This window comes from Ascidiella aspersa, chromosome 6 (genome assembly GCF_963924565.1).
Source record: "Ascidiella aspersa chromosome 6, kaAscAspe10.2, whole genome shotgun sequence".
Classification (NCBI taxonomy): domain Eukaryota; kingdom Metazoa; phylum Chordata; class Ascidiacea; order Phlebobranchia; family Ascidiidae; genus Ascidiella; species Ascidiella aspersa.
Window position 1 is genome coordinate 12,612,798 of NC_139452.1, and position 22,540 is coordinate 12,635,337.

The 22,540-nt window shown below is 38.9% G+C and overlaps 4 protein-coding genes and 1 pseudogene across 6 annotated transcripts in view; 3 read left to right on the forward strand and 2 right to left on the reverse strand.

The window, feature by feature from the left end:
• Positions 1-4,474, forward strand: part of LOC146139918 (uncharacterized) — a 31,781-nt gene extending 27,307 nt beyond the window's left edge. Inside the window, exons 16-18 of the mRNA XM_083391108.1 lie at positions 539-739; positions 2,295-3,112; positions 3,653-4,474. Of these exons, the coding sequence (XP_083247234.1) occupies positions 539-739; positions 2,295-3,112; positions 3,653-3,790 (1,157 nt within the window). The 3' untranslated portion in view covers positions 3,791-4,474. The remainder of the gene's footprint in view (positions 1-538; positions 740-2,294; positions 3,113-3,652) is intronic.
• Positions 4,475-6,162: 1,688 nt separating this feature from the next.
• LOC146139919 (sialate:O-sulfotransferase 1-like) lies at positions 6,163-9,877 on the reverse strand (annotated as a pseudogene).
• Positions 9,878-13,252: 3,375 nt separating this feature from the next.
• On the forward strand, positions 13,253-13,657 carry LOC146139920 (GEL complex subunit OPTI-like). The gene has a single exon (XM_083391906.1). The coding sequence runs from the start codon at positions 13,299-13,301 to the stop codon at positions 13,635-13,637; it is 339 nt and encodes a 112-aa protein (XP_083248032.1). The 5' UTR covers positions 13,253-13,298; the 3' UTR covers positions 13,638-13,657.
• A 500-nt stretch (positions 13,658-14,157) lies between these two features.
• Positions 14,158-15,932, forward strand: LOC146139921 (uncharacterized). The gene is made up of 2 exons (XM_083391081.1): positions 14,158-14,662; positions 15,061-15,932. The coding sequence occupies exons 1-2, from the start codon at positions 14,179-14,181 to the stop codon at positions 15,291-15,293; spliced, it is 717 nt and encodes a 238-aa protein (XP_083247207.1). The 5' UTR covers positions 14,158-14,178; the 3' UTR covers positions 15,294-15,932.
• A 38-nt stretch (positions 15,933-15,970) lies between these two features.
• On the reverse strand, positions 15,971-20,836 carry LOC146139922 (uncharacterized protein C22orf15-like). 3 transcript variants are annotated; one of them, XM_083391904.1, is made up of 5 exons: positions 20,732-20,836; positions 18,759-18,833; positions 18,035-18,121; positions 17,462-17,584; positions 15,971-16,458 (listed from the first exon to the last, which is right to left on the reverse strand). In XM_083391904.1, exons 2-5 carry the CDS (start codon positions 18,793-18,795, stop codon positions 16,241-16,243), a joined length of 465 nt encoding a protein of 154 aa, XP_083248030.1. In that variant the 5' UTR covers positions 18,796-18,833; positions 20,732-20,836; the 3' UTR covers positions 15,971-16,240. The 3 variants fall into 3 exon arrangements, with proteins under 3 accessions (XP_083248030.1, XP_083248031.1, XP_083248029.1); XM_083391905.1 differs by lacking the exon at positions 20,732-20,836 and adding an exon at positions 20,598-20,694; XM_083391903.1 differs by lacking the exon at positions 20,732-20,836 and adding an exon at positions 18,908-19,065.
• Positions 20,837-22,540: the final 1,704 nt, after the last annotated feature.

Consider the following 22,540-nt stretch of genomic DNA (forward strand, 5'->3'; position numbering starts at 1 on the left):
TTGCTCGCATAGCAAATTTACTGTTCTTGAAATTTGGCCAACCTTGACAGACACAGTAAAGCCATCGATTTCCATACACCAGAACTGGGTAAAATAGAAAAATACTTTAGCGGAAACACTTAACTTTGTTTTTATTTTAGAAAATAAATGGCGTGTTTTGTTGTTTTTAACGAGCTGCTGTTCTTTAAAGCCCAGTCACATAATAAATTGCGATTTACATGAAACTGATTGTGAATAATTAAATGTAATTCTAGTTGAAATTCTAGTTAAAATTCTTATTTTAAAGAATTCGGTAGTTCTAACTCTAATCTAATTCGAAAAAAACAAAATTTATCTAATTCTAATCTAATTTTAAAAAGCTAAATAAATCTAGTTGTCCAAGTTGATCCCCGGTATCGAAATCCTTTGCGGACCGAAACGCCGTTTCGTTGTTAACCAACTCCTCATCATATGTAAACTGGTGCTACCAGGCATAGTAATATTAATAAAAAACAGCTCCTCAGGTAATCGTAACCAACTCCTCCCCATTGATGCTCAGATTGCGGCATCAACTGCCACAAGCACTGCAAGGGTCGCATCGTGCAGGAGTGCCGACCGAAGAGCTCCGCCCGCAACGGTAGCGTCGCCTCGCAGTCGCAGGCGCTCGCCGGGAGCGGCAAGAAGCACGAGAAGTCCTCCGGATCCGGAGCACGCGACAAATCCTCAGTGTCCTCCGAGTCGGATATGTCGGCCAACGGAGGTGAGAATGATGCTCGTTTTTTTTTCAAACGGCTGGATTAAAGCGGTTTGGCGCTGGAGTTTACCTATACGCCCTGCGAGTCATACAGACGTTTACATATTTGTTAAATGCCAATGGAATTCCAGCGACCAATTAAGGCAAGGAGTTTGATCATGGTTAAATATGTTTAACCTGTTGACATCGCCTCTGGATTAAATCATAAAATTGTTGTAATGCTATGATTAGTCGCATGTAATGCTATGATTAGTCGCGATGTGGCGTAAAACATATATTTGCAAATTTTGTTTAAATTAACTCTATATGGTTGTGTTATGTTAGCTTTTATATATTTTCTCCGCGCCTTTTTTAATCCAAAGTCGTACTATAAAAAAAGATAAAACGTTGCGATGTACGAAAAATAAAAACAACGTCGCGATGTACGAAAAAGCTAAAAAAAAATAGGTTAAAACGGTTGGTCGTTTGGGGTAAACATTTAAAAAACAAGGAGATCAAGCGAGTCCGTTGTTACGGGCCGACATCTACCCCCATCGACCTTTACAATAAAATCCACGTCACCGACGAGCAATTACCACTACGTGACGTCATAGCTGACAGTTTTACCACCCGAAGGCTGGAGGCTCGTCGCGCTTTCGCCCGTAAATTCCGATGAAAATTTGATGAGCTTTGTTATTCAACCATACCGCAAATCCTTCGACGGCTGATTGGCGCGCGAACGTTCCGTTGTTTAGTGGTTTAACATCAACACGCCGCTCCTCGCCGCACGCGCGCGCGCCCTTCCAGTTATTAGATTAATATTTTATGAAATTGCTTCGCTTCGCTGTCGTTTGACGCAGATATTGCACCGAGCGGCGAGACCGCCAGACCGCGCTGATCGATAACTTGCCCCGTAAATTTGCCCCTATTTTTGTCCCCGCGATAAGCTTATGTAAATTTCCTTTTCGCGGAAGCACGCTCGCGTATAAACGTTTTTTTCAGTATGTGATTCAACAAGGCACGATTAGGCTTACGTTTTATTCGGGTTATCGTTTTTCCACCGTTTGAAGTCCACCCCTCCTTATATAAAATTGACGTTATTTTTCAGTATGTGACTTACCACGGGGGCTTCGGACACATTTTTATCGGGCAATATTTCCCCCTCGTTTCAAGTACGCCCCCTTCTTATACAATATTAGGAGATAATAACATGGTGGTGAAAAGGGCTTTGATCTGCCTACGACTTCCTGGCAGGCAGTTTGTAAAGACGATAGGAAGCTTTTGGGGGATCCCTCCGTACAGCGCGTTATGCTCAACATTTTTTTGAAGGGATGACTTTAACGAGATTTAATAGGAGTTCAAAATCGAGTCAATCTGCTGCTGTTATTCGGTTGTTCGTGATATATATTACGTGAAAACACAGGAGAATAGTTCGAATTGCGATTGTCTGTATTATAACTCTAAAACTGTAAAATATTTTACTCATACCGCCTTCAAAAAGTCTTTAGTTAAGAATACGTGTTCAACTGCGATACATACATAAAACATTAAAAATTTAAATTAACGTCACTGTCTTCCACAGACGGACTTGGTCACAGCGGCATCCACGCCGTGATCGAAGATGAAGCGTTCGAGATCCCACAGTATCACGTCAAGAGCGGTTCAGGAGCAGCGTCAGGAGCAGGAGGAAAGTCTTCCCAGATGAAGCGGTCCACTTCCCTGGCAGCGGCTGACGTCCACTCGACCCGGATGCGCCTGGACCCGGGCGGCGAACATCGCAAGGCCAAGCTCTCGTCCAAAACGCCGCCGCCGGTTCGCAAGGCCTCGTCGCCCATCCTGTCGGCCGGCAACATGTCTCTGCAGCGCAAGATGCACAACTTCATGATCTCCAAGAAGCGAAGCTCGGTCAAGCGCGCGGTCAACGACGCGGGCACGCAGACGCCGCAAGGGGAAATCCCCGGCGCCGTAGCGGCCGACGACGCAGCCGTGGCCGTTTCGTCGTTCCTCTACGGCAAAGCACCGGTTTTAAAAGAAGCCAGTGTAAAGCAAGAGCCGTCCATGCGTTTGGGAAGCACCGGCGAGGAACTGAGCGACGAGAGGCCCTCGGACGCCGAGGGGGAATCCCCGCCGCCGGCGTCACGCGCTGACGTCACGACGCCGCTGCGGACTCGCGGCGTCCACGGCGAGGCGCTGCTGGGCGACGACCGGGGCCCGGCCGAGCGCAGGGACAGCGGCCTGAGCGGCTGCAGTTGTGTGACGTCAGCGTCGGCCAGCACCTCGGCGCCTGCGACGCCGCACTCCCTTGACGCCAACGGCGCCGCTTCCCAGTTCTCCTATCCCGTGCAGACGACCGGCCACGACGCCGACGGCCGGGCACACGCGCGCAGTGCCAAGAACAATGTGAGTGTACAGGGCTTTCGTTTGGAAAATTATGTTCTGGGATTGTGGGTTTTGATTGACAAGGCAAAATGGTGTTATGGCTGGAAAAAAACTGCTGCCTAAGCTCGGTAGCGTTTCCTATTTGTTTTATTTTTTTTTTTCGGTTTAATTAACGTCAGCTTTTTTTTGTCAGCTTTTTATTCTTCGATTGTAGGTTGAGCCAAGAAGTGGCCAAACTTTTTTTCGGAAAAATCGTATTAACTGATCAGATGTAAAACTTTCTGTCACAATTTATTAACTTGATTTTCGTTAAATAGATGCAAATTAAATAACTATTGAAAAAAACTATAGTGAGAGGTCTAAATTGACGTTCTAAATTGAATTTTACATCAAAATTTAGTGTTTATTTGCCCCGACAACAATTTAACTGCATTTGATCTTCAATAGGGAAATATGCGGGCCGACAAAATGAACCTCGTGTGCCGTAGTTTGATGACCCCTTGGTTCGGTTATTTAATTCTCTAGTTGGAGTAATTAACTAACCGTCTCCTCCATTTTCAGGTGAACCTCGCATCCGAAAACGCAAGATTGCGAAAGGAAAACGAGCAACTGAAAGATCAGCTCACAGCCGCCCGGCAACTCATCATGGACCTACAGGCCAAACTCCACGTCACCGCCACGTCATCGACCATGACGTAGCAGGTTGCGAGAAAATGTAGTCGCCGCCAATTTTTTTTCGTCAATTTGTAGAGTTCAACCGTCGTCGTTTTTTATCACCTGTTATTTTCCCTTTCTCCCCTATTTCTTTCTACCGGTTTTTTGAATGACGAAAAGTTACCTTTTTTGAAAAGTTTTTTAATCGCTCGCCTATTGTCGCTTCCTTTCGATGTTTATTTTGTAAATGGTCGCCACGTCTCTTCTGTCGACATTTGAAACCGTGTAAAAAATGTCCTCGCTTAACAGACCTTGAAAACGTCAATTAACAACAACCATCATCACTCTTTAACACTCTCCAATTCTACGAGTTGCTGTCATCGACCGATAACAGGTTGCACACCTTGCTTACGAAAAAGTCATTTGGCATAATATTCAAACACTGTCACACTCTTGTCAAAATATTTTCCAAAATTTACAAGGTGATATGAACTGCACTACGCAAATCGACCAAGTGTGCAAAAATGTCCCTGAACTGTTAAAAAAGGATTGCACCTTAGGAGTACTGCACCCTCGTTGTTATTTCAAAAAGCGTTGAAGGTATACCAAACCTTAACCCAGTGCTTTTTAAAAAAACTTAAGCCTATGATCTCGTCGGTGCAAAGGTGTCAGTGCACAACAAATGAAAGTCAAAGTTGTTATGTTGCTATTTTTTCATCTGGCGCTCCTGTCGGCGAATAAACTATTTCAAAAATATTACACGATTTTTATTTGGCGCCTTGCCTGGAATGGTGGGGGTGCGATTTCATCAGTCAATACACGAATTAGGCTGGTGTACAAAAAACAACGTGAATTGGTAAAATGGAAATGGGTTTCAACTTAAAAGGCTTAACCGTAGAGTGTGAAAGGCAGAACAGGTGTGCTACATGATTTGTCTCTAACTAGAAAAAGACTTAGTCTTTGATGTGAGTTTCGGCTTCTTATGCCTAACCCTAAAAGTAGGGATAAGGTAATAACTTCATTAAATAAAATGTTTGTTAATATATCAACTGAAAGTATGATAATATGAAACCAAAAGAGTGAACCTATAACGCATAGGCTACTAAGGCATGTTTGACACTCAAGGAGACTTAACGTTCTGTCTATATAGTCTGTTTATCAGTCGGTATTCCTTCACACCAGTGCTGCGGAGTCGGTTAAATAAGCCCGAATTCCGGGCAACTGTCTCGATTTCGTCGAGTCCCGACTCCGCCGAATATACAATCTGTATTTAGCCAGTTTACGTAACTAAAGCAAGGTGAATGAACACAGTAAGACAACCATTGGGTTATCATACAATTTATTCCTCCACGACACACGGTCGGCAAATATTCTACCAAATGTATCTTTACAATTTTCGGCTGTCGAAAATTGCTACTGCGCACGTCGGACTCGGGACTCGGGTAGTTTTACGTGATCTTACTCGAGTCCCGAGTCCAAAACAAACCCACCTCGTTTAAACCGAGTCCCGACTCCGTGCTTTAAACACCCCGAATTGCTCAACAACCAGAATATAAGGTGAATCGTAATTTTGCAATTAAACACGAGTTAAAAAATTACAACCACTTGTAAGCAGGGCTGCGGAGTCGGACTCGGGACTCGAGTAAGACCGCGTAAAACTACTCGAGTCCCGGGTCCGACGTGCGCATGCGCAGTATCAAATTTTAAAACTGTGAAGGCGGTGAAATGTAAGTTGTAAAAGTGTAATAGAAAATGGTGAAATATTTTTAATCCATGTAATGCGGGTGGATCAATTATGACACCAATATAAGTGGATTGCAGAAAATCCACCTTAATTTAGTTGCGTGAATGGGTAAAATACAGGCTGTAAAGTCAGAGCTGGACTCGGGACTCGACAAAATCTTACATTTGGCCGGAGTCGGACTCAGGTGTATTTTTTTGGCCGGAGTCGGACTCGGGTTGTTTATAACCGACTCCGCCTCCCTGGTTGTAAGTGGTTGTAATTCTCAACCGGGGGAATTTCTAAATTTTAAGGGGGGATTTGGAAATCAAATGTTTGAGTTTTTTGTTGTCAGTAGCCTATTTGTTTTAATGATGCACAAAACTGTTTTTTTTTAGTATTTTATTAGACGAAGCGCCATTCTCTTTGCGCTTTCATGCACATGTCGTTTCATTTTGCCTATGGCTTAAAATAACTTGCTACGGTAATAATGAACTGTCACACAAAATAGAAAAACCTGCCTAATTTTTTTGTTGTCCAATCTTGCACAAAACATTGTCGAAAAAAGCTCACAAATAAAGCAAATAAATGGAATTAAAAATAATCAGAAATATCTGTCGTCAGTTGGCAAACTTAAGCTTTAGAAGTTGGAACTATATAGGTTAAAAATCACTGAGACGGGGTTTTCCAATACGAATCAACTCGGCACCCCGTACCGATTCGCCTTTTTGACCAACACCTCTTCTTCATAGCGAGGCAGAGGCGGATAATGAAGTCGAATCGCTTCCTTGCGTAATCGGGCGATCGCAACGTTCACCACAGCCGTGGTTCGCTCGTTGTACGGTTCCTCCACTAGGGGGCACGACTGGTCGTGGGAAAAGTCGACCGGAAGAGTTTCGGCGCAGAGCAGGCGCCGTTACAGGTCCTCGGCTCCTATTTCAACCTCCAGGAAGTTGACGATTCTCCTTAGCTGTGTCACCCGGTCTTCCACCAAGTCCTCGTAGTAGACCACCAGTGTGTGATGGTTCGCAGTCATTATGACGTAATAGGACTCCAGCCACTCGCCGATGACGCTTGTCGCGAAATTTTCCCAGTCTGTTATTGGGCGCGAAGTAAAGTAAACTAATAGCTTAAATCCGCGCAAATATAACCTCGTTTATAAAGCTGATGAAAAAATAGCAGTTTTATACAGTCACCCAAAAAGGGGCAAGACGCAATTTCGACGTTTGCGTAATGGCACTGAAATTGTAAAGCAAATTGTAAAGCATACCCATGCCTAAAGGTTCCGAGAATTCATAAGTGTACGCTGCTTTCATTTGTACGTAATGTAATACACAAATACGGGTTGCCATTTTGGGTGGTTATCGTGACAATCGCGTAAAACTGTCAGATCCACATGTGTTATATTTTTGGATATACTAAACTTTCGAGTGGGGCCCTTCACTTTAATTTAAAATAATGGGCCGGTGATATGTGCTAATTAAATGTTATCAATTAAACTAGATAACCAATAGTCTCTTGTGTTTAAATTTTTTATCTTGTTCAGAAAAAATCCTTGTAAATCGCTCATGGTACGCGTTTATGTTAGTTCGTTCTGTATCGTTTGGCAAGGATACTTTTAAATATAGTTAACGATCGTTCGTCAAATATTTTCATAAATAAACATAAAAAAACAACAACAAACAACTTTACGCACTTATAACTATTCCTTGAAAACAATCAACGGGTAAATCAGTTTTTATCCCAGTTAGGCATCAGGGCAAAATACTAAACCAGGCGGTTACCTCTAGCTAGCGTGTGTGGGTTCGCCAAAGTGATCGGTTTCTTATTGTCGCTGAGTTTTGTGAAGAGGGAGAGCAGGACATCAAACGGATTGCGAATGAGAAGGATCACTTTGCTATTGTTGCTGTACGCTCGATATGGATCGTAGAATGTCCGCTTCAGCAGGACTTGTTGGTCGCCCGCATATTCGCCGAGAAATCCTACAGCGGAAGATCGCAAAATAAGATGGTGAATAAGAAGCTGGTTAGAAGCTTTATGCGACGCGTTTACCGTGTATGCGATGCGTTTAACTTTGCTGTTAAACTTATATACAGCAATAAGCTCATTGACCAACCAAGTTTACATTTTGTAGTTTCACCATATTTAGGGAAAAATAAAATTTTGATTTTATATAGGATTTTGTGCTGATCTCTACCATTTTTCGTGAAAGGGAACCGAAGACATGTCCCGATTAGATGCAATTTGTTACGCGTGCCTAAGTAGAACAAACCTGTATAATTTGATTTCTAAGTATTATGCAATTTTTATGTAATTCTCTGTTTAGGGGTGACTATGAGCAGCTTACAGTAGATTGCAAACAAACCAGGATTTAATAAATTTGGTGCCCCGGGTAACAATAGTAGGCCTAGCACTTAGGCCTGTCATAGTTTCATCGCCCGAAATTAATTACATAAAAATATACTCTCCTAAAACGGTTACCAAAAAAACGCAAAATGCAAGAAGGACCATATGTGGGAATTTTCAGTGTCCTCGGACGACCATTAACTTTATTTTTGAAATTAAGAGAAACTCTTTCAAAAGATGACATACCCTAGCTTTATCGAACCTCCGCCATCTATTAGACTTAAACGTGATTAAACTAAAACAAACCCAACGCTGTCGCACCTTTGTTGAACAATTCTTTGTCGGGACGTTCACTTCCAGTGTAGTAACCGGTCGCAGATTCAAGGCTGCGTAGCCATGTGACTCCGGAGCCAGAAACGCCATACAGCTCCTGTTTTAACTCTAAGATATTGTCAAGAAACGCCTTGACAGAGCAACGGTTGTCCTGGTGGTAGGTCCTCCACACTGATGTCGCCTCTGAGGATCTACCGAAGCTGACCAGCCAAGGCCACCAAAGTGTTTGGTCGATGTCGTAGGACTCAGCCAGCTCTATGTAGCCGCCCAGGCAGGATGAGTCCGGCAAGGGTGACCGTCGAAGAATTCTACAAAAATATTTTAGTGCAGTGCTCTTCAACCTTTTTCGGTGCCGAGGTTTTACACACTGTCGGTGAGAGTTCGATTGTGGCTGCAGGCTGCTTGCGTGTCTGACTGTCGGTGAGAGTTAATTAAGCCTGCAAGTTGCAAGTACTATTGCATGTCATAAAACAGCATTTAAAAAAACTTGAAAAAAGAGAAGAGACTATTTAATGAATGTTTTGTGATTAAAAATGTCAAATATTAATGGCTGAATAAAAGTTTGTGATGCACCCTTGAAAACCTTTTCGTAGTGGTGCACCCCATGTATATTTTGGTGCACCGTGCACACCGGTTGAAGAGCACTGATCTAGCGTAAACTATAATATCGGCCCCTTTTTCAGTTCCAAGGCTTATTTAAGTTTTAACAGCTTTTTGCTACATTTATCTATTACAGATTTGTGCTAGCTGTGCTTGGTCCCTGTTACAAAAAGCACAAAAACATAATCTCTAGTCCCTTTTTTAACACCACTCTGTGTCCACACGTATTAAATATTTTTCGCGTAACTTGTTCCACTAAAATGCCTAAACGATAATTAGAAATCTTTCACCGCTTAAAAATATCAGTTAGGCCTATATAGCAAAAAATGCAATAGAGAAGATGGCGTACAGTTTAAGATCTTTTTAGATTATATTCTTCTAATTTTAAATTGTTTACCGCTTTGTTTTTAAAAAGGCAAACAAACCACATTTTTCCCAAGTAACTGATGAATAACGGCGGTCTGACGCGCAACAACATATATACGTAAAATTGACTTCTTAATTGTGTGCAGTATTTTTACTAAAATACTCTCTCTAAGCTTACTTGGGCGAGTTAGTGCAGTAGCAGGCATTATCGTTCGTCACTGCCAATATGCTGTTGGACGCCTGGCAGTGCAAGATGCAACGTGCCGGTTCAAGAAAGATTTGTTTTCCAATTGTTCCATCCGGCAATTCGTGGGACAAGTTATAACATCCGCCATAGTGACGCTGGTACGCTTCTGACAACGAAAGCGGCTCTGAAAAAAAAAAACGTTATCGTGATATGAAACGTTTTTGTGGCAAAATATCACAAAAACTAATAAATAAACAAAAAATATCTGTCGGTTACAGCAAATTCAACTAAACTAAGGAACCCAAATATTTTCCTAAATTGTGCTTGTGTATAATTTGATAAAATATACCTGCATTGCTGCCTACATTGCTGCCTACAAAGAAATTGCCGACTAACATAAAGAAACTTTTATTGCACACCCGTTGGGTGTAAATTGACCAAGTTGTACTTGAAGCATTGCTCACTTACTTGAGCTGCAATTGCTGGCTGCTCGGTAGACATCAAGTTCTGTGCAGGGTCCCCCGTTTTTAAGCAGAGTCGTTAACGAGCTGGAAGCAGCGAACAAACTTTCTGTAAACATGTTTGCGCAGGCGCAACTCTTGTTCTTGTAACTGGCGAGGTTGAATAGCCTGGAAACAAAGCTAGGGTCAAACTATCAAACTATTTAAACTATCAACGTCAAACTATCAAACTATTAAAGGTAAACTCGTCCGATAAATTGTTATAAGCTTTTTAAAATAAGTGACTTGCTTAAATCATCGACTCAAGTCAATACAACACTGGAAAATGTTTTATGAAATCGCTTAAAACTTATTATTCATTGTATATTACTTAACAATTACGAAAAGAGTAACACCGAGTTGCAGACGAATCACAATAATCAAATACAAAACGAGAAAAACAGCAACAAAAACAACAAAACAAATGCAACCAAAAGGTAAGTTTTATATACCAAGATTTAGGCGTGTAGGCCTAATAGTTTTATGAACCAAGATTCATTTTAATTTATTTTAAAAATAACGTTTCGAAGTTACGTAATAATGGGACCTCAAGAATTTACGTCGAAACATATGACGTTACAATGTTCCATCTAAACTTGACGTCATAAATAATTAATCTTAAGAACATTGCACAATTTATTTAGTTAAAGCTTTGAGCTGGAGAAGTGTTACTTTTTCACAAAATATATGTTACAAAAATGTTATCGATTCGCGCAAAATTTTTAATTTATATGGTTCAAGTTGCCAATGCTTTTATTTTAGATGGTGCGTTGAGACACATAGCGCCTTTTGGATAAAAAATAAAATACAGTTGGGGGGATGCCCACGCGACCCTGGATCCGCCCTTGCCAGGCTTGACGGTCATAATTTTCCTTACATTAGGCTATTCAGTTATATTTTTCCTCAACGTGTTGCCTATTAATTTTAATTTTTGTTATATCTTGGTTTTATCGTCCGAAAATACCTAAAACAAGCGATCCAGAAGAATTATCAGATGGCCCAACTTTCGGTTGCAAACCATACGCTGGGAAACACATAGGCCACCTTGTAAAGACAAATCAAATAAAACATATTCTCCTACGCGGTAAAGCACTGGATCTTGCATTTCGACAGGCTTTCCACCTTGTGCAGCTGGAAAATTTGCTTGTCAAATAAACTGACATCCGATGATGCTTTAAAACACCCAACGTGACGAACTGTGAAAAATAATATAGGGTAAGCCTATTTATACTGTAAAAAATGTAGTCGGTTTCAAGTTATCGCTCGGACTTAAATTTCTAACCAGCGGCGCTGGGTAACAAGCAAAACGATTAGTTTCAATATTAACCTTAAGCGGCAAAGAAACACTGAAACACCAACATTCTTGGCCTCCTCTTTTTACCGATATTTCGAAAATTGGTTTCGAAGGCTAAAAAGGGGCGTTTATAACGTAAGTTGTGTACTGCCTAAAGTAACTTACTCGCATACATAATGCAATTTATCTTAATGAAATGAGTGCAACTTACTGTCACAGTGAAAACTAGGTTTTGTACGAACGATTTTACAGCCTTTGGAACATGTCGACCATTTGAACAGCAAAAAGCAAGAACTAACAAGACAAACGAATCCGACAGTTAAGAGCAAAATAGCAGATTTGTCCCGCAACTTTTCCTTCCATGTTCTAAATTGAAACTCTTCTTTTATTATACCTAACTTATGCGATTTGTCCATAAAAAAATGTTAAAGATTACGGATACCACAAGTAAGGAGTCAACGTACCTGTTTTGTTTCATTGGTACGCTGCCAGTATAATGAATTAACGGAAATGGCAAAGGTTAATTGAGTAAGGGCTTCCAAACAGAAAACTCACAGTGAATAAACTATCAGTTTGTAATGGTAACTACACAAAAAATTATTACTTTAAATCAATTCTATTCAGTAGATACTTTGTCGAATATACATTTATATATATTCTAAACCCAACATGGCATCCCACTTTTTAATCAAATTATTAATAATAATATCATTAGTATTCTATGAAAAAACGCCACCTGGCGATTTTCAAAGTCTCTATAGAAATCACATAGTTTCTATGGACTTTGGCGATTTTAAATCACGAGAATAAAACGTCAAGTGAAAAATATAATGTGTACCAAAGTCTATTCAAATGAAGAGACTCTGATGTGTACCATAATATTAGTTTTACAATAAAAAAGCACCAGTAACCAAAGAGATTATCTCTTTGCCAGTATTCAAATTTATTTAATTTTGCCACGCTTAATATTTTTAGTATAACTACTGTGGTATTTGACGTATTTTATGTTTGTACGTCATGTGCGGTTCTTTTATAAACTTTTATCTTTTTAGTATCATTTTAAGGTTAAGTAAAAAATCAGGAATATATCTATTGTGTTTAATATAATTTACTTTTTTATTACCTTTAGCTGTCGTTCCTTATATCCCCTCTGCGATGTTTTTTTTGTCACACTAATAGCACTTAACACTATAAAATCGATTTTTGATTTTTTTAAATTCAAAATCTGGTCTTAAGGCTGGTTCACAAAACTTCACACTAGACTCGTTTAGCGTCTGGCGTCTAACGGGCTAACGTATAACTTTTCCGAAAGCGTTTTTTAAAAACGTTTTACGCTAGACGCGTCTATAATGTGAACCAGCCTTTAGTGTAGTTTTTTTTGCTATCTAGGTAAGTCGTTTTGAGAAATAGTACGTCAAGTCATGGTCAAAGTCATTAGTGGCTGTTTTAGAATTCTACCACAGCGTTCAAACAATTATTAAATCAACACACAATACTTGGATTAGCATCTGGGTTTGGGATGGTCAAGCTTTATCATTTTAATAATACTTGACCTACCTAAACGCTAACCCGCACCCTAGACCTAAAAGCCAAATAATGTGTGTTGCGGTAGGATTCTAGACCAGCAAAGTCTGAGTCTAGATAATTACTAATTTGTGGATATGCTCAAATCTCTTTTTCGTGTATAACATTACTTATAGAAAGCTTTGCCTTTGATCAAATTTTTAACTATAGCCTGGGTATTTTGGTATTAAGTGATATATTCGTTTGTGAAATACTGTGGTTGGAACGGAGATTACTTCCAAACAAAAAAAAAATTGTGTGTGTTTTTTGTTTGGACTGCACAACAATGTTGGATTTTGTATATAAAAACCTCACAAACACTATTGAAGACCTAATTTAGAAGTGCATAAGTTTTTTAATAGAAAGTTAGGTTAAACTAAGATCTTTACCAAAGTTGTTTGATATCAGACAATCTGTATAACTAAATACTAACATATGAAAATTATAACAAAGTAATTTCATTAAGTACCGTAAATACCATGATAGCTGATTGACAAACACAAGATTGTTTTATAGATCAAAAATGTGGCATTTTGTCATTTTCTCAAGAAACATTTCACTGATTAGATTTACTATTTAATTAAATTTGACAGATTAATGGTTTTTAGATTACAACTTCAACAAATAAGTGTTTTAATAAAAATATGTCTGCATCAAAAAGTCCTATTTCTAAGGCTTTTACACGACAAGGCTGTTGGCCAGATAAAGAAGAATTACTTGATGTTGTTTATTGGGGCAGACAGATTCTAGCTGTGATGATTGGGATCGTTTGGGGAGTCATTCCACTCAATGGGATCATAGCCATTATTCTCTATGTAGCTGTCACAACATTGGTCATGCAGTTTTATGTGGCCGAATTTCAGAAGCAGGACATTGAGGAATATGGGGGATTTACTGAACTTGCTAAAGAAGGATTTATGTCAGCCTTGGCCAGCTTTCTGGTGTCTTGGATTATTACATACTCTGCAATGCACTCATCTTGATATAATATATATTTTTCTACTATTTTAAAAAATGTTTCTGGTTCTGGTTGATGCTGAGGAATAAGTGAATGCAAAAAAAAAACTAAAACCGTTGAAAAATAGTATGAAGAAATATTAGTCTTGTTCTATTGGTTTGATGTATGTTTATTCTGTTACTTGAATGTGCTTGTGTTTCAATGCCAGCAAAGTTTAGTATTTATTACAAATATTTTATATAATGATTGTGACTGTTGTTTTCAGCGAGTTTTAAATTAAAAAATATATAAAATATTGCAGATTGAAGTTGGTACTTTTTCTAGTGTGGGTTGTGTTAATTTGCCTGAATTTTTACCATGATTAAAAATGTTGATTACTTATTTTTTTAAACTGCAATTTATTTGACTTACAATCATAAAATAATACGTTTCTTGTATTTATTACAAATTTTTGTTTAAAGATATGAGCTGCCAGGCTGATTAAAACCATGTACTCGTCTGGAAAGTTAGGATAACTTGGTGCTAATTATGAAACTCTGGGATCCCCAAACAGCTTATTGCTCAAAATGAAAAGTTTAAAACAAAAGCAGCAAACCCTATCAAAACGTGGCAGGACAAAACACAGGAAAAAGAAAAACTCTACTACATCTGACTCATCAAGTTCACCTGACAGAAAGAGTAACATATTAAAAAAAGAGAAAACCAAATTAAAAAAGAAGAGACAACGCTCATCTTCCAGTAGCTCAAGCTCCCCTGCTCCTAAAAAGTCCAAGAAAACAAAACAAAACAGTAAATCTAAAAAGAAAAAACGGCAACGGTCAGTGTCCAGTGACTCTTTGTGCTCTCCTAGTAAAAAAACTAGTAAAAAATTGAAGAAAAAGATTTCTAAACACAAAGTCAAACATAAAAAGCGAAGGAGATCCAGTTCATCATCTTCTAGCTTATCAGACACTGTCATAAAAACAAAACTCAAAAAAACAAAAACTGTTAAGCCTGTTCTACCAAATGAGTTGACTGCGAAAACAGCACCTACACAACAAAAACAAGAAGGTAGTGTTTGTGTATTTACCCTTTTTGGGGACAACTGTAATCTTTTGTCATCATATAGTAAGGTTTTCCTGTGGCTGATTAAACGTTAGATTTTTTACTTTTATTAGTGTGCTAATTAGATTAAATAGAGAAAACTGTTTAAACTCAAACATTTGTTTATATACAATTAAAACCTATACAATTATTTCAATATAATCAATTGGTTAATAGTGATATATATCTAAAACATGCAGTTTATTCCGATGTCATAAAGAATAACCTAGTTTTGGGGAAAATGACCGGTAATACGTAAGCATCTCGCCCTTTAGTTTAAATCTACATAAAACGCTTTCCTTTGCTTTTCATTCATAATTGTGTTTGCAAATCGAACCACATTTAATGGCGAACTGTCAATCCAGAGCCCGACGCGCGCTCATTGGCCATGCGTCCGATGACGCAGGAGGAATGGGCGGCGCGACAAAGCGTGGTGCGGCGCGTGTACGACGAGGAGAGCGGGCGCACGCGGCTGGTGAAAGGAGACGGCGAAATTCTGGAGGAAATTGTGTCGCGTCAACGCCACCAGGAGATCAACCGACAGGCGACCAAAGGCGACGGCAACGCCTTTCAGACGCGACTAGGTCTCAACAAGTAGCTTCCGCGTTTGACCGTTGTTCCACGTCTTTTATCGGTTCGAAAGACGAACCTTTGTTTAGTTGGTAGGTAATTTTCAATCGGTCAATAACGCTAAAAGCGGCAATTAGCTGGCACCTCACAATTATTCGAAAAGTGTTTACTAAAAGTTTGAAATGGAGCGCCGCTACTGGTAGACCTTTGCATAGCGTTCGCGATTTGGAGGTCTTAACCGCTTTTCAGCGAGAAAAATGGAATGAAGCTTCAGTGGTACATTTACGAAGAAACGTTGATTAACTACCGGGAACATGCGCGAGAGGGACAGTTGCTGACAAGAAAAAACAACAAGTTTTGTGCGCGACGAGCCCATGAAGATGCCAACACTCAAACAAGGTCAACAACCACAGCCCTTTGCTAAAAAAATATACCCAATAAAACTGCCTTAGGCGTCACGCGCCAGGAAAGTTTGAGAACAACTGCTTAAAATAATTTTATTGGTTGTAATTCGAGAAAAGGCATTGTGCCTCGAACAATAGCTAGCTGAGTCGGATCGTATATTATGTTTTTAAACATGCCAAATCATTTTTTGTTCGTGTCATGGTTTAGTGCACTTTTGTTATAGTTGCAACTCTTGTTAAAGAAGCATAAATATTTCATACAGCATGACCCGCGCATGTTTCTTACTTTTTCACAATGGCGCATTAGCCCCCATGTTCTTTCACAGAGCTTGCATTTTTGTGCAACATTGTCCAAAAAAAATATATTTTTTTCCAATGCGTTAATTCACATTACAGATATAGATTAAACTAAAAAGCCTTGTTATAATTTCCCTGTGTCGGTTTGTGCTGACAACTCACTTAGGACCACACGTTCTTCCTTCGCGTTTCTTACTTTTTTTAAAAAAACGCGGCGTTACGCTGCAAAATCTGGGCGTTGACTTCAGCGGAGCAAACGATAGACGACAAGAACTCAAAAAATTCGGGCCACCGAATTTCGTTTTGGTGACTTGGATTTGCCCGGTGGCCCGGCCAGGCGCTTTTTGCCCGGCCCAAGGCTCTTGCCCTTGGGCGACTGCTGGGCCGGTCGGGACAGGCGTTCCAACCGCTCGGCAAGCTCCGGGTACAGCTTATCGATGTTGTTGAGCAGTGGTTCGTACTTGTGCGGCTCCAAGTCAACGTTGGCGGATCCTGACCCAAAAAAGTAACTTATTTCGCTATGGAAAAGGCCGAACATATTGTATTTTACGCGTTTTTGTTCTATCGGTATTTATTTGGTTTAATAACCCGCATAAACAAACGTTAAACGGAACGTAAAATCGCGGTTAAAAGTAAATAAAATATATCAAAAATTCAAGATATAAGCGCCGTCTTATTTAATCCGTTTTGACCTGCTTTTCTGTTGCCTGTCTTGTACCGGATATTTTATTGCTAAAATGTAACTTTGGCTAAAAAAAACTAAAAAAAAAAAAAATATTTTACTTGCATTACACAGCATAAAAGTCCGAAATGTGATAATCAAATCGCTCACATCGCTTTATGTTATAGCCTAAACCCGTGGTCGGCAAACGCCGGTCCGCGGACCGGTACCGGTCCGTAGCAGGGTTGTAAGATTAAAATTTTGTTGAAAAACGAACTTAAATATCCTTATTTTGAGAAGCTGGTAAGAATATAGGAATAGGTAATTATGTTATACCAGCGTAATTTAAGAAAAAAACGTAAAGGCCTAAAAGTGTTATTGAAATGAGCCGCGGGCTGGGTGAAACTAAATTGTTTGGCTGGCCCGATGCCGCTCGCGGGTTTCAGTAAGTTCAATAATTCTTAGATGGGAGCATCTCTTTGCGGCAAAACAAGCATAAAGTTCGCATTAAAAGTTGTAATAAATTTCCTTTCCTGAACATTTGTTGTTTTTTCAAGGCCGGTACCCGACAAAATTTTAGTTTTAAACCGGTCCGCAGTACAAAAAATGTTTCCGACCCCTGGCCTAAACCACTTACTCTTCTTGTGGAATTTAACAGCAAAATACCACAAATCTTATCCTTTTTAATATCAGCCTGGCATTTTTTAAATTTAGGCGAGAATCCAAATACGGTCGCCAGCAATTAAGTGAGGGTAGCATGTTCGTTTCACTGTAGTGTGGTTATCAAGCAAAGGCACAACATTTCTACAGCTCTACACTTATAGCCATACTTACGTGTGACACTGACGAGGACATATTTTCTCCTGCCCTCCAAGTGCAAGCTCGCGTACTCCGTGATGTTGTCTTTGTCGGAGATGTTCGACACGTGACCACTTTCATCCACTAAGTCCAATGTAGCTGGACAAAAAAGCGACTAATTACACTAGATAGGTCTTTCCAGTACTCTTAAACGCCCAAAATGTTGACATAAGCAGTAACCAGTGGGTCGCAAAGCATTTTTAAATGTTACAGTTTTTTATTAGAGCGGGAGAGTATTGCATTACCATTATGTAACATTAATGCAACTATGATCACAAATACGTAACAATTAGATGTGTTGTGTCGCATTAACTATTTCAGTCCGTACACCAGTAGTAAAGATGCAGGTTTTATGTAACTTTGTTTGTTTGGTCAGACCTCATTGTGGGTCGCCCAATAAAACTTGCGCTAAAATGGGTCGCAAATTGAAAAAGGTTGGGAAGCACTGGCTATTAGTGTATTTTTTATCAGAACACACAATAAACCACACTACAATACATGAATAAACAAACGCTAAATTAACACAAAATTTATGATTATTCTTCTCACTTTCTTCGCTGCAGTTGCATTTCTCCCGTATGCATTCAAGCAGGAGCAGGCTTTTACAGTGAGGGTTGAAGAGCTCTTCTTTGTTATCTTTGCGTTAAAACACAAAAATGTTTATAGGGTTGTGACTATGGTGCGATTGTTTTTGACTTAAAAATTTAGAAATTTTGACCTAAAAATATTTTTTGACATTATTTTAAACTATTATAAAAACATTGATTTAAACGACGCATTGTTGTATGAAGTACGGTACGACATTAGTGCCTCAGCGTCGTCAGCAGTCACTAGTTTTTGATGTTTAACTGATGACCGGTGAAAGAGAAATCAGTCATTTTTTTTTTTTTGGATTTATGCAATACTCTTGAAAATGCTTAGTTGATATTTTTGTAATATTAAAAAAAACACAAACAACCTAAAAGTGGTGAAAAAAGACGCGGGTTGTTTTAGAAATTTGTTTAGTAAACAGTTTAGTTAGGTTAGAAGGTAAAAAATAATTACAAAAAATCAAGAAAATCTCTCATATTATCATAATAGGGATGGGGTATTGGACACGCCTAAAAAATACGTTACTGTACTAAAATTCGGCAAATCAGAGATACACAAATTCGGCAAAATCAGAGACTCCAGTCAAAAAATAATCGCCCCATTAATGACACGATATATAAAAAAAATATTATGATCGCATTTTGTTACAAAATTAAGTAGGCTACTGGTACGATTAACTTACCTCCGTATTTGACTGTAATAAAAAGTTGGTTCGACATATTGGGTGCGTTGCTTTACGTGTTGATTGGTAGACGTTCTGTTAAAATAATAAATCAACTGTAAAGAAGACATTTGGATTGGTTAGCCTACTTCTTACGTAGTACTACCAACCTTAATTATTGAATTTTCTTTGACATTTTCTGATGCAATTTAAGCGAAGCAAATTTCTCTCACAAAACACTGTTTATTACGTAACAAATATTTAAAAATAAATTTAAGTAAGCCAGGAAAGGTTGATTTCGAATTGCCTGTTTAGTCGTTTTACATAGTTAATTACATTTCTTTCACATGGATTTTTTGTTTGTTCAACAAAAGAATCAAATAAGAAGATGAAATGCATAAACAAAAACATGTGCGATAAACTTTAACTGTTGTAGCGTATCATTCTGCGTTCACACTCATGTAATTAACAGTGTTGTAATGAAATTAACAGTGTTGTAATGCACTTAAGTCACTGTTTTTAAACGACTTGACTTGACTTAAGTCATTTGGGAAAAATGACTTGACTTGACTTAAGTCATTTGGACAAATGACTTGGGTTAAAATAAAGCGTTTTTTTCAAATATTTTTTTATAAAATTGAGCCTTTTATCCAAATTTTAGCACATAAAACAAATTGCTTGCTATATGTTGCGTTTTTTCTTATTTTTTAGTTCAGTTATTGCTCATAATCATACAAATTTAAAAATTTTAATAGTTTAAAATTTTATTTTTTAACAAGGACATGACTTAAAGTTGACTTGCTCTGATTATGACTTGACTGGGATTTGACTTGCGCAACTGATGACTTGGACTGGGACTTGACTTGTTATTTGACTTGGACTTAAGTTGTTTTACAAATGACTTGACTGGGACTTAAGTCAATTTAAAATGACTTGTTTACAACATTGGTAATTAATCCAATTGTGTAAAATGCTTAACATGGCAGCAACAGCTACATAAAGATCCCTGTGGCAATTCTATACAATCTTTGTTTTGTGACGTCAATGCTGCTAAATTACTTGGCGTTGTTAATACGCTTTTGCAGCACTGTTGAAATTCTAGTCAGGTTTATATTTCTCGCCTATAACTTCTATCTATGAAGCTGACAGCATACAAATAATTTAAGCTAGAAAATAAAAATCTTAATGCAATTACAGTCAAGCGATAGCACGCGAGTGAATGTCGGCACAAAGCAGCAATCGAAGAGCCTCGTCTGAAGCATTTAGAAACTCGGAAAGCCGACAATGAAAATCGTGTTGTTGTTGTTGCTGTTATTTGAAAGGTGTGGTGAAAGGAGGCAAAAGGTATTGACCCAAGCGATATTCGTTGCCTCGTCTTATCGTCTTGCGACCGCACAATACGCAGTGAGAGCGCCTGTGGTATTGGTGTTTGTCGTGCGTGACCGTCTGAGATAGCTGGTATTTTGCGACTGCCGTGTTTGAAAACGCGCGCCCATAACGCCGACACTTTTGTGAGTTTAATCCCCCACAAAATAACAGATGAGGCGACGTGTCAGCGCCGGAAAGTATTGTTAAAGAGGCTGAAACGACTCCAAATTGCTGCGGTTCGTCAAAAACTACACTCAAAGCGGTTAAGACTACAATTTTTTTGCATTCCAAATAAACACTGACAAAACTAAACCAACTCGTCGATAAAAGCAGATAAGGCGCGAACTGAAAAACTTTTTATAGACCTATTTTATTTGAGTTGTGTAAATTAGAAATTTCTTTTCTTAACATAAAAACATAATTGGTGTTTAATGATCCATTAGACTAGGTAAAACAACAATTAGTAACACAGGATTTTCTGCCACCAGTCACCTGCATAAGCTACGTATTAATGTTCTTCTTGTGTTCACCGGCAATTCAATCAGGAAAAAGCCATTTTAATTTGCTCAACCTACTTGAATAAAAATACACGCTGTTCACTTTTTTTTAAATAAACGAGGACATACCTATATCGCTATACTTGTAAAGATTCAACTTTTTAACAGTATTTACAAGCTACTAAGTTCCATAAAAGATACAAATATATATTCCAGCTACTGATACAACAGACCATTTCAATCAAATGACAAGGCATAGTTATTCGCGCGATAAGATTACTTGGGAATCCGATATCGGGTTCCGCTGATATGTTTGCGGGTGGCAACGTGTGTAACCTAACACCCGGACCATAAACCATCCAAATCATCTGTTAACCACGTGTACTCTCGTTCTCCTAAACCAGGGTTCGGCAACCTACAAGTCCCGCGGCCCGGCCGACATTAACTAGTCGACAGGCCCACCACCTCTTTTACAAACAAGGCACGAGGCCAATCACAATTTTTTTGTTATTTTACTCATCTAAATGTAAAATAAATTATCTTATTGATCCATCTAATCTAGTTGTTTGCGTCTTGAAGGTGTAGACTGTAGACAAACGACCCATGTCTGTTTGTGCTTGTAATTATAGCGTGTTCGCCTAGTAAAGTTTTAAATATTTCACTTTTTTCCTTTCCTGGCCGTTCTGGCACATCCAACCGGCATTTCGACTTAGCTAATGCCCAACTCAGTCGCTCTTGTGCTATATAGTGTCACGCTGCTCCTGGATAAAAAAACTCCAGTCAACAAATGCATGCCTTGCTTTCGGGCCGCGTTTTTACTGCGCTGTAAACTATTTTATTGAAAGCGAACTATGCTGAATTCGGTGAATGTACAATAAACCTATAAGCGACCTGACAGTATGCACTTTGAAATGCAATGACAGTTTGTTTTAGTTTTGATATAGTGGAGTTCAGATAGTACGGTGGTCATGTCTCACCTGTTGAAATATACATTGGTGACCCCGACGTGATATGAACACGCAATTAAACCGTTCTAAATTAAATTTTATGCATACTGTCAGGTTGCGCATAGAAAGTATGAATTAATATGGTTTGCTAGTGCAGTTTCTCGCTTGTAAGTATTTTCAAGTTACGCCGATCAGTTATGATTTGTTGAAACGTTTGTTGCCAAGTTTACGCCAGCGTTACTGCTTGTTTAATTGATATTTGATAAGTATAGCCCTTTTTGGTAAAGTTTTTAAGGTGAAAATATTACGATCGAGGTTGAACACCTCTCGTGATATCTAATCTCAAAACCAATAAACGGATAGATTCCATCTTAACCAGCACTTGCAGAAGTCGTTACTTTTTGTCTGAAATCCCTGCGTCACTTAACCGCTATCATTTATTAGAAGGAAAACATAGCAGAAGGCCAAACCTTGTTGCCAATTCCCCAAATAACGCGAGATTTATCACACTTGGTACTGCAAGAGTTCAGATAGTACGGTGGTCATGTCTCACCTGTTGAAATATACGATGGCATCTTTTCTGTCTTAAGGCTTTATGCTTACCCTGGGACTATCAATAATAAAAAAAATTACCAACTATAAGTGTCTCAATGCATTTTATAGCGCTTTGCAAGAATCTGTTTGAAAGTATGAACACAACATCAAGAGTTAAACTGTCTTTTAACTTATACCATAAAGTAGATCACGGGGTTCTTAAACTTTTTGGGATCGCACCTTTCTAAGCATACACAGTTGTTCAAAACTCGACCCCTCTATAATGTGTTTCATAGCAACAAAGTCCATGTGTGCTTACAACCTGCATTATACAGACAGTGTTTTCATATTAACATAAACTGCGCTTAGTAAAAACAGGTGCTTAAAATGATAAACCGTGTTATTATATTTTTTTTAAAAGAGTGATTTTAAACCCAATGCGATAAACTAGGCCGGG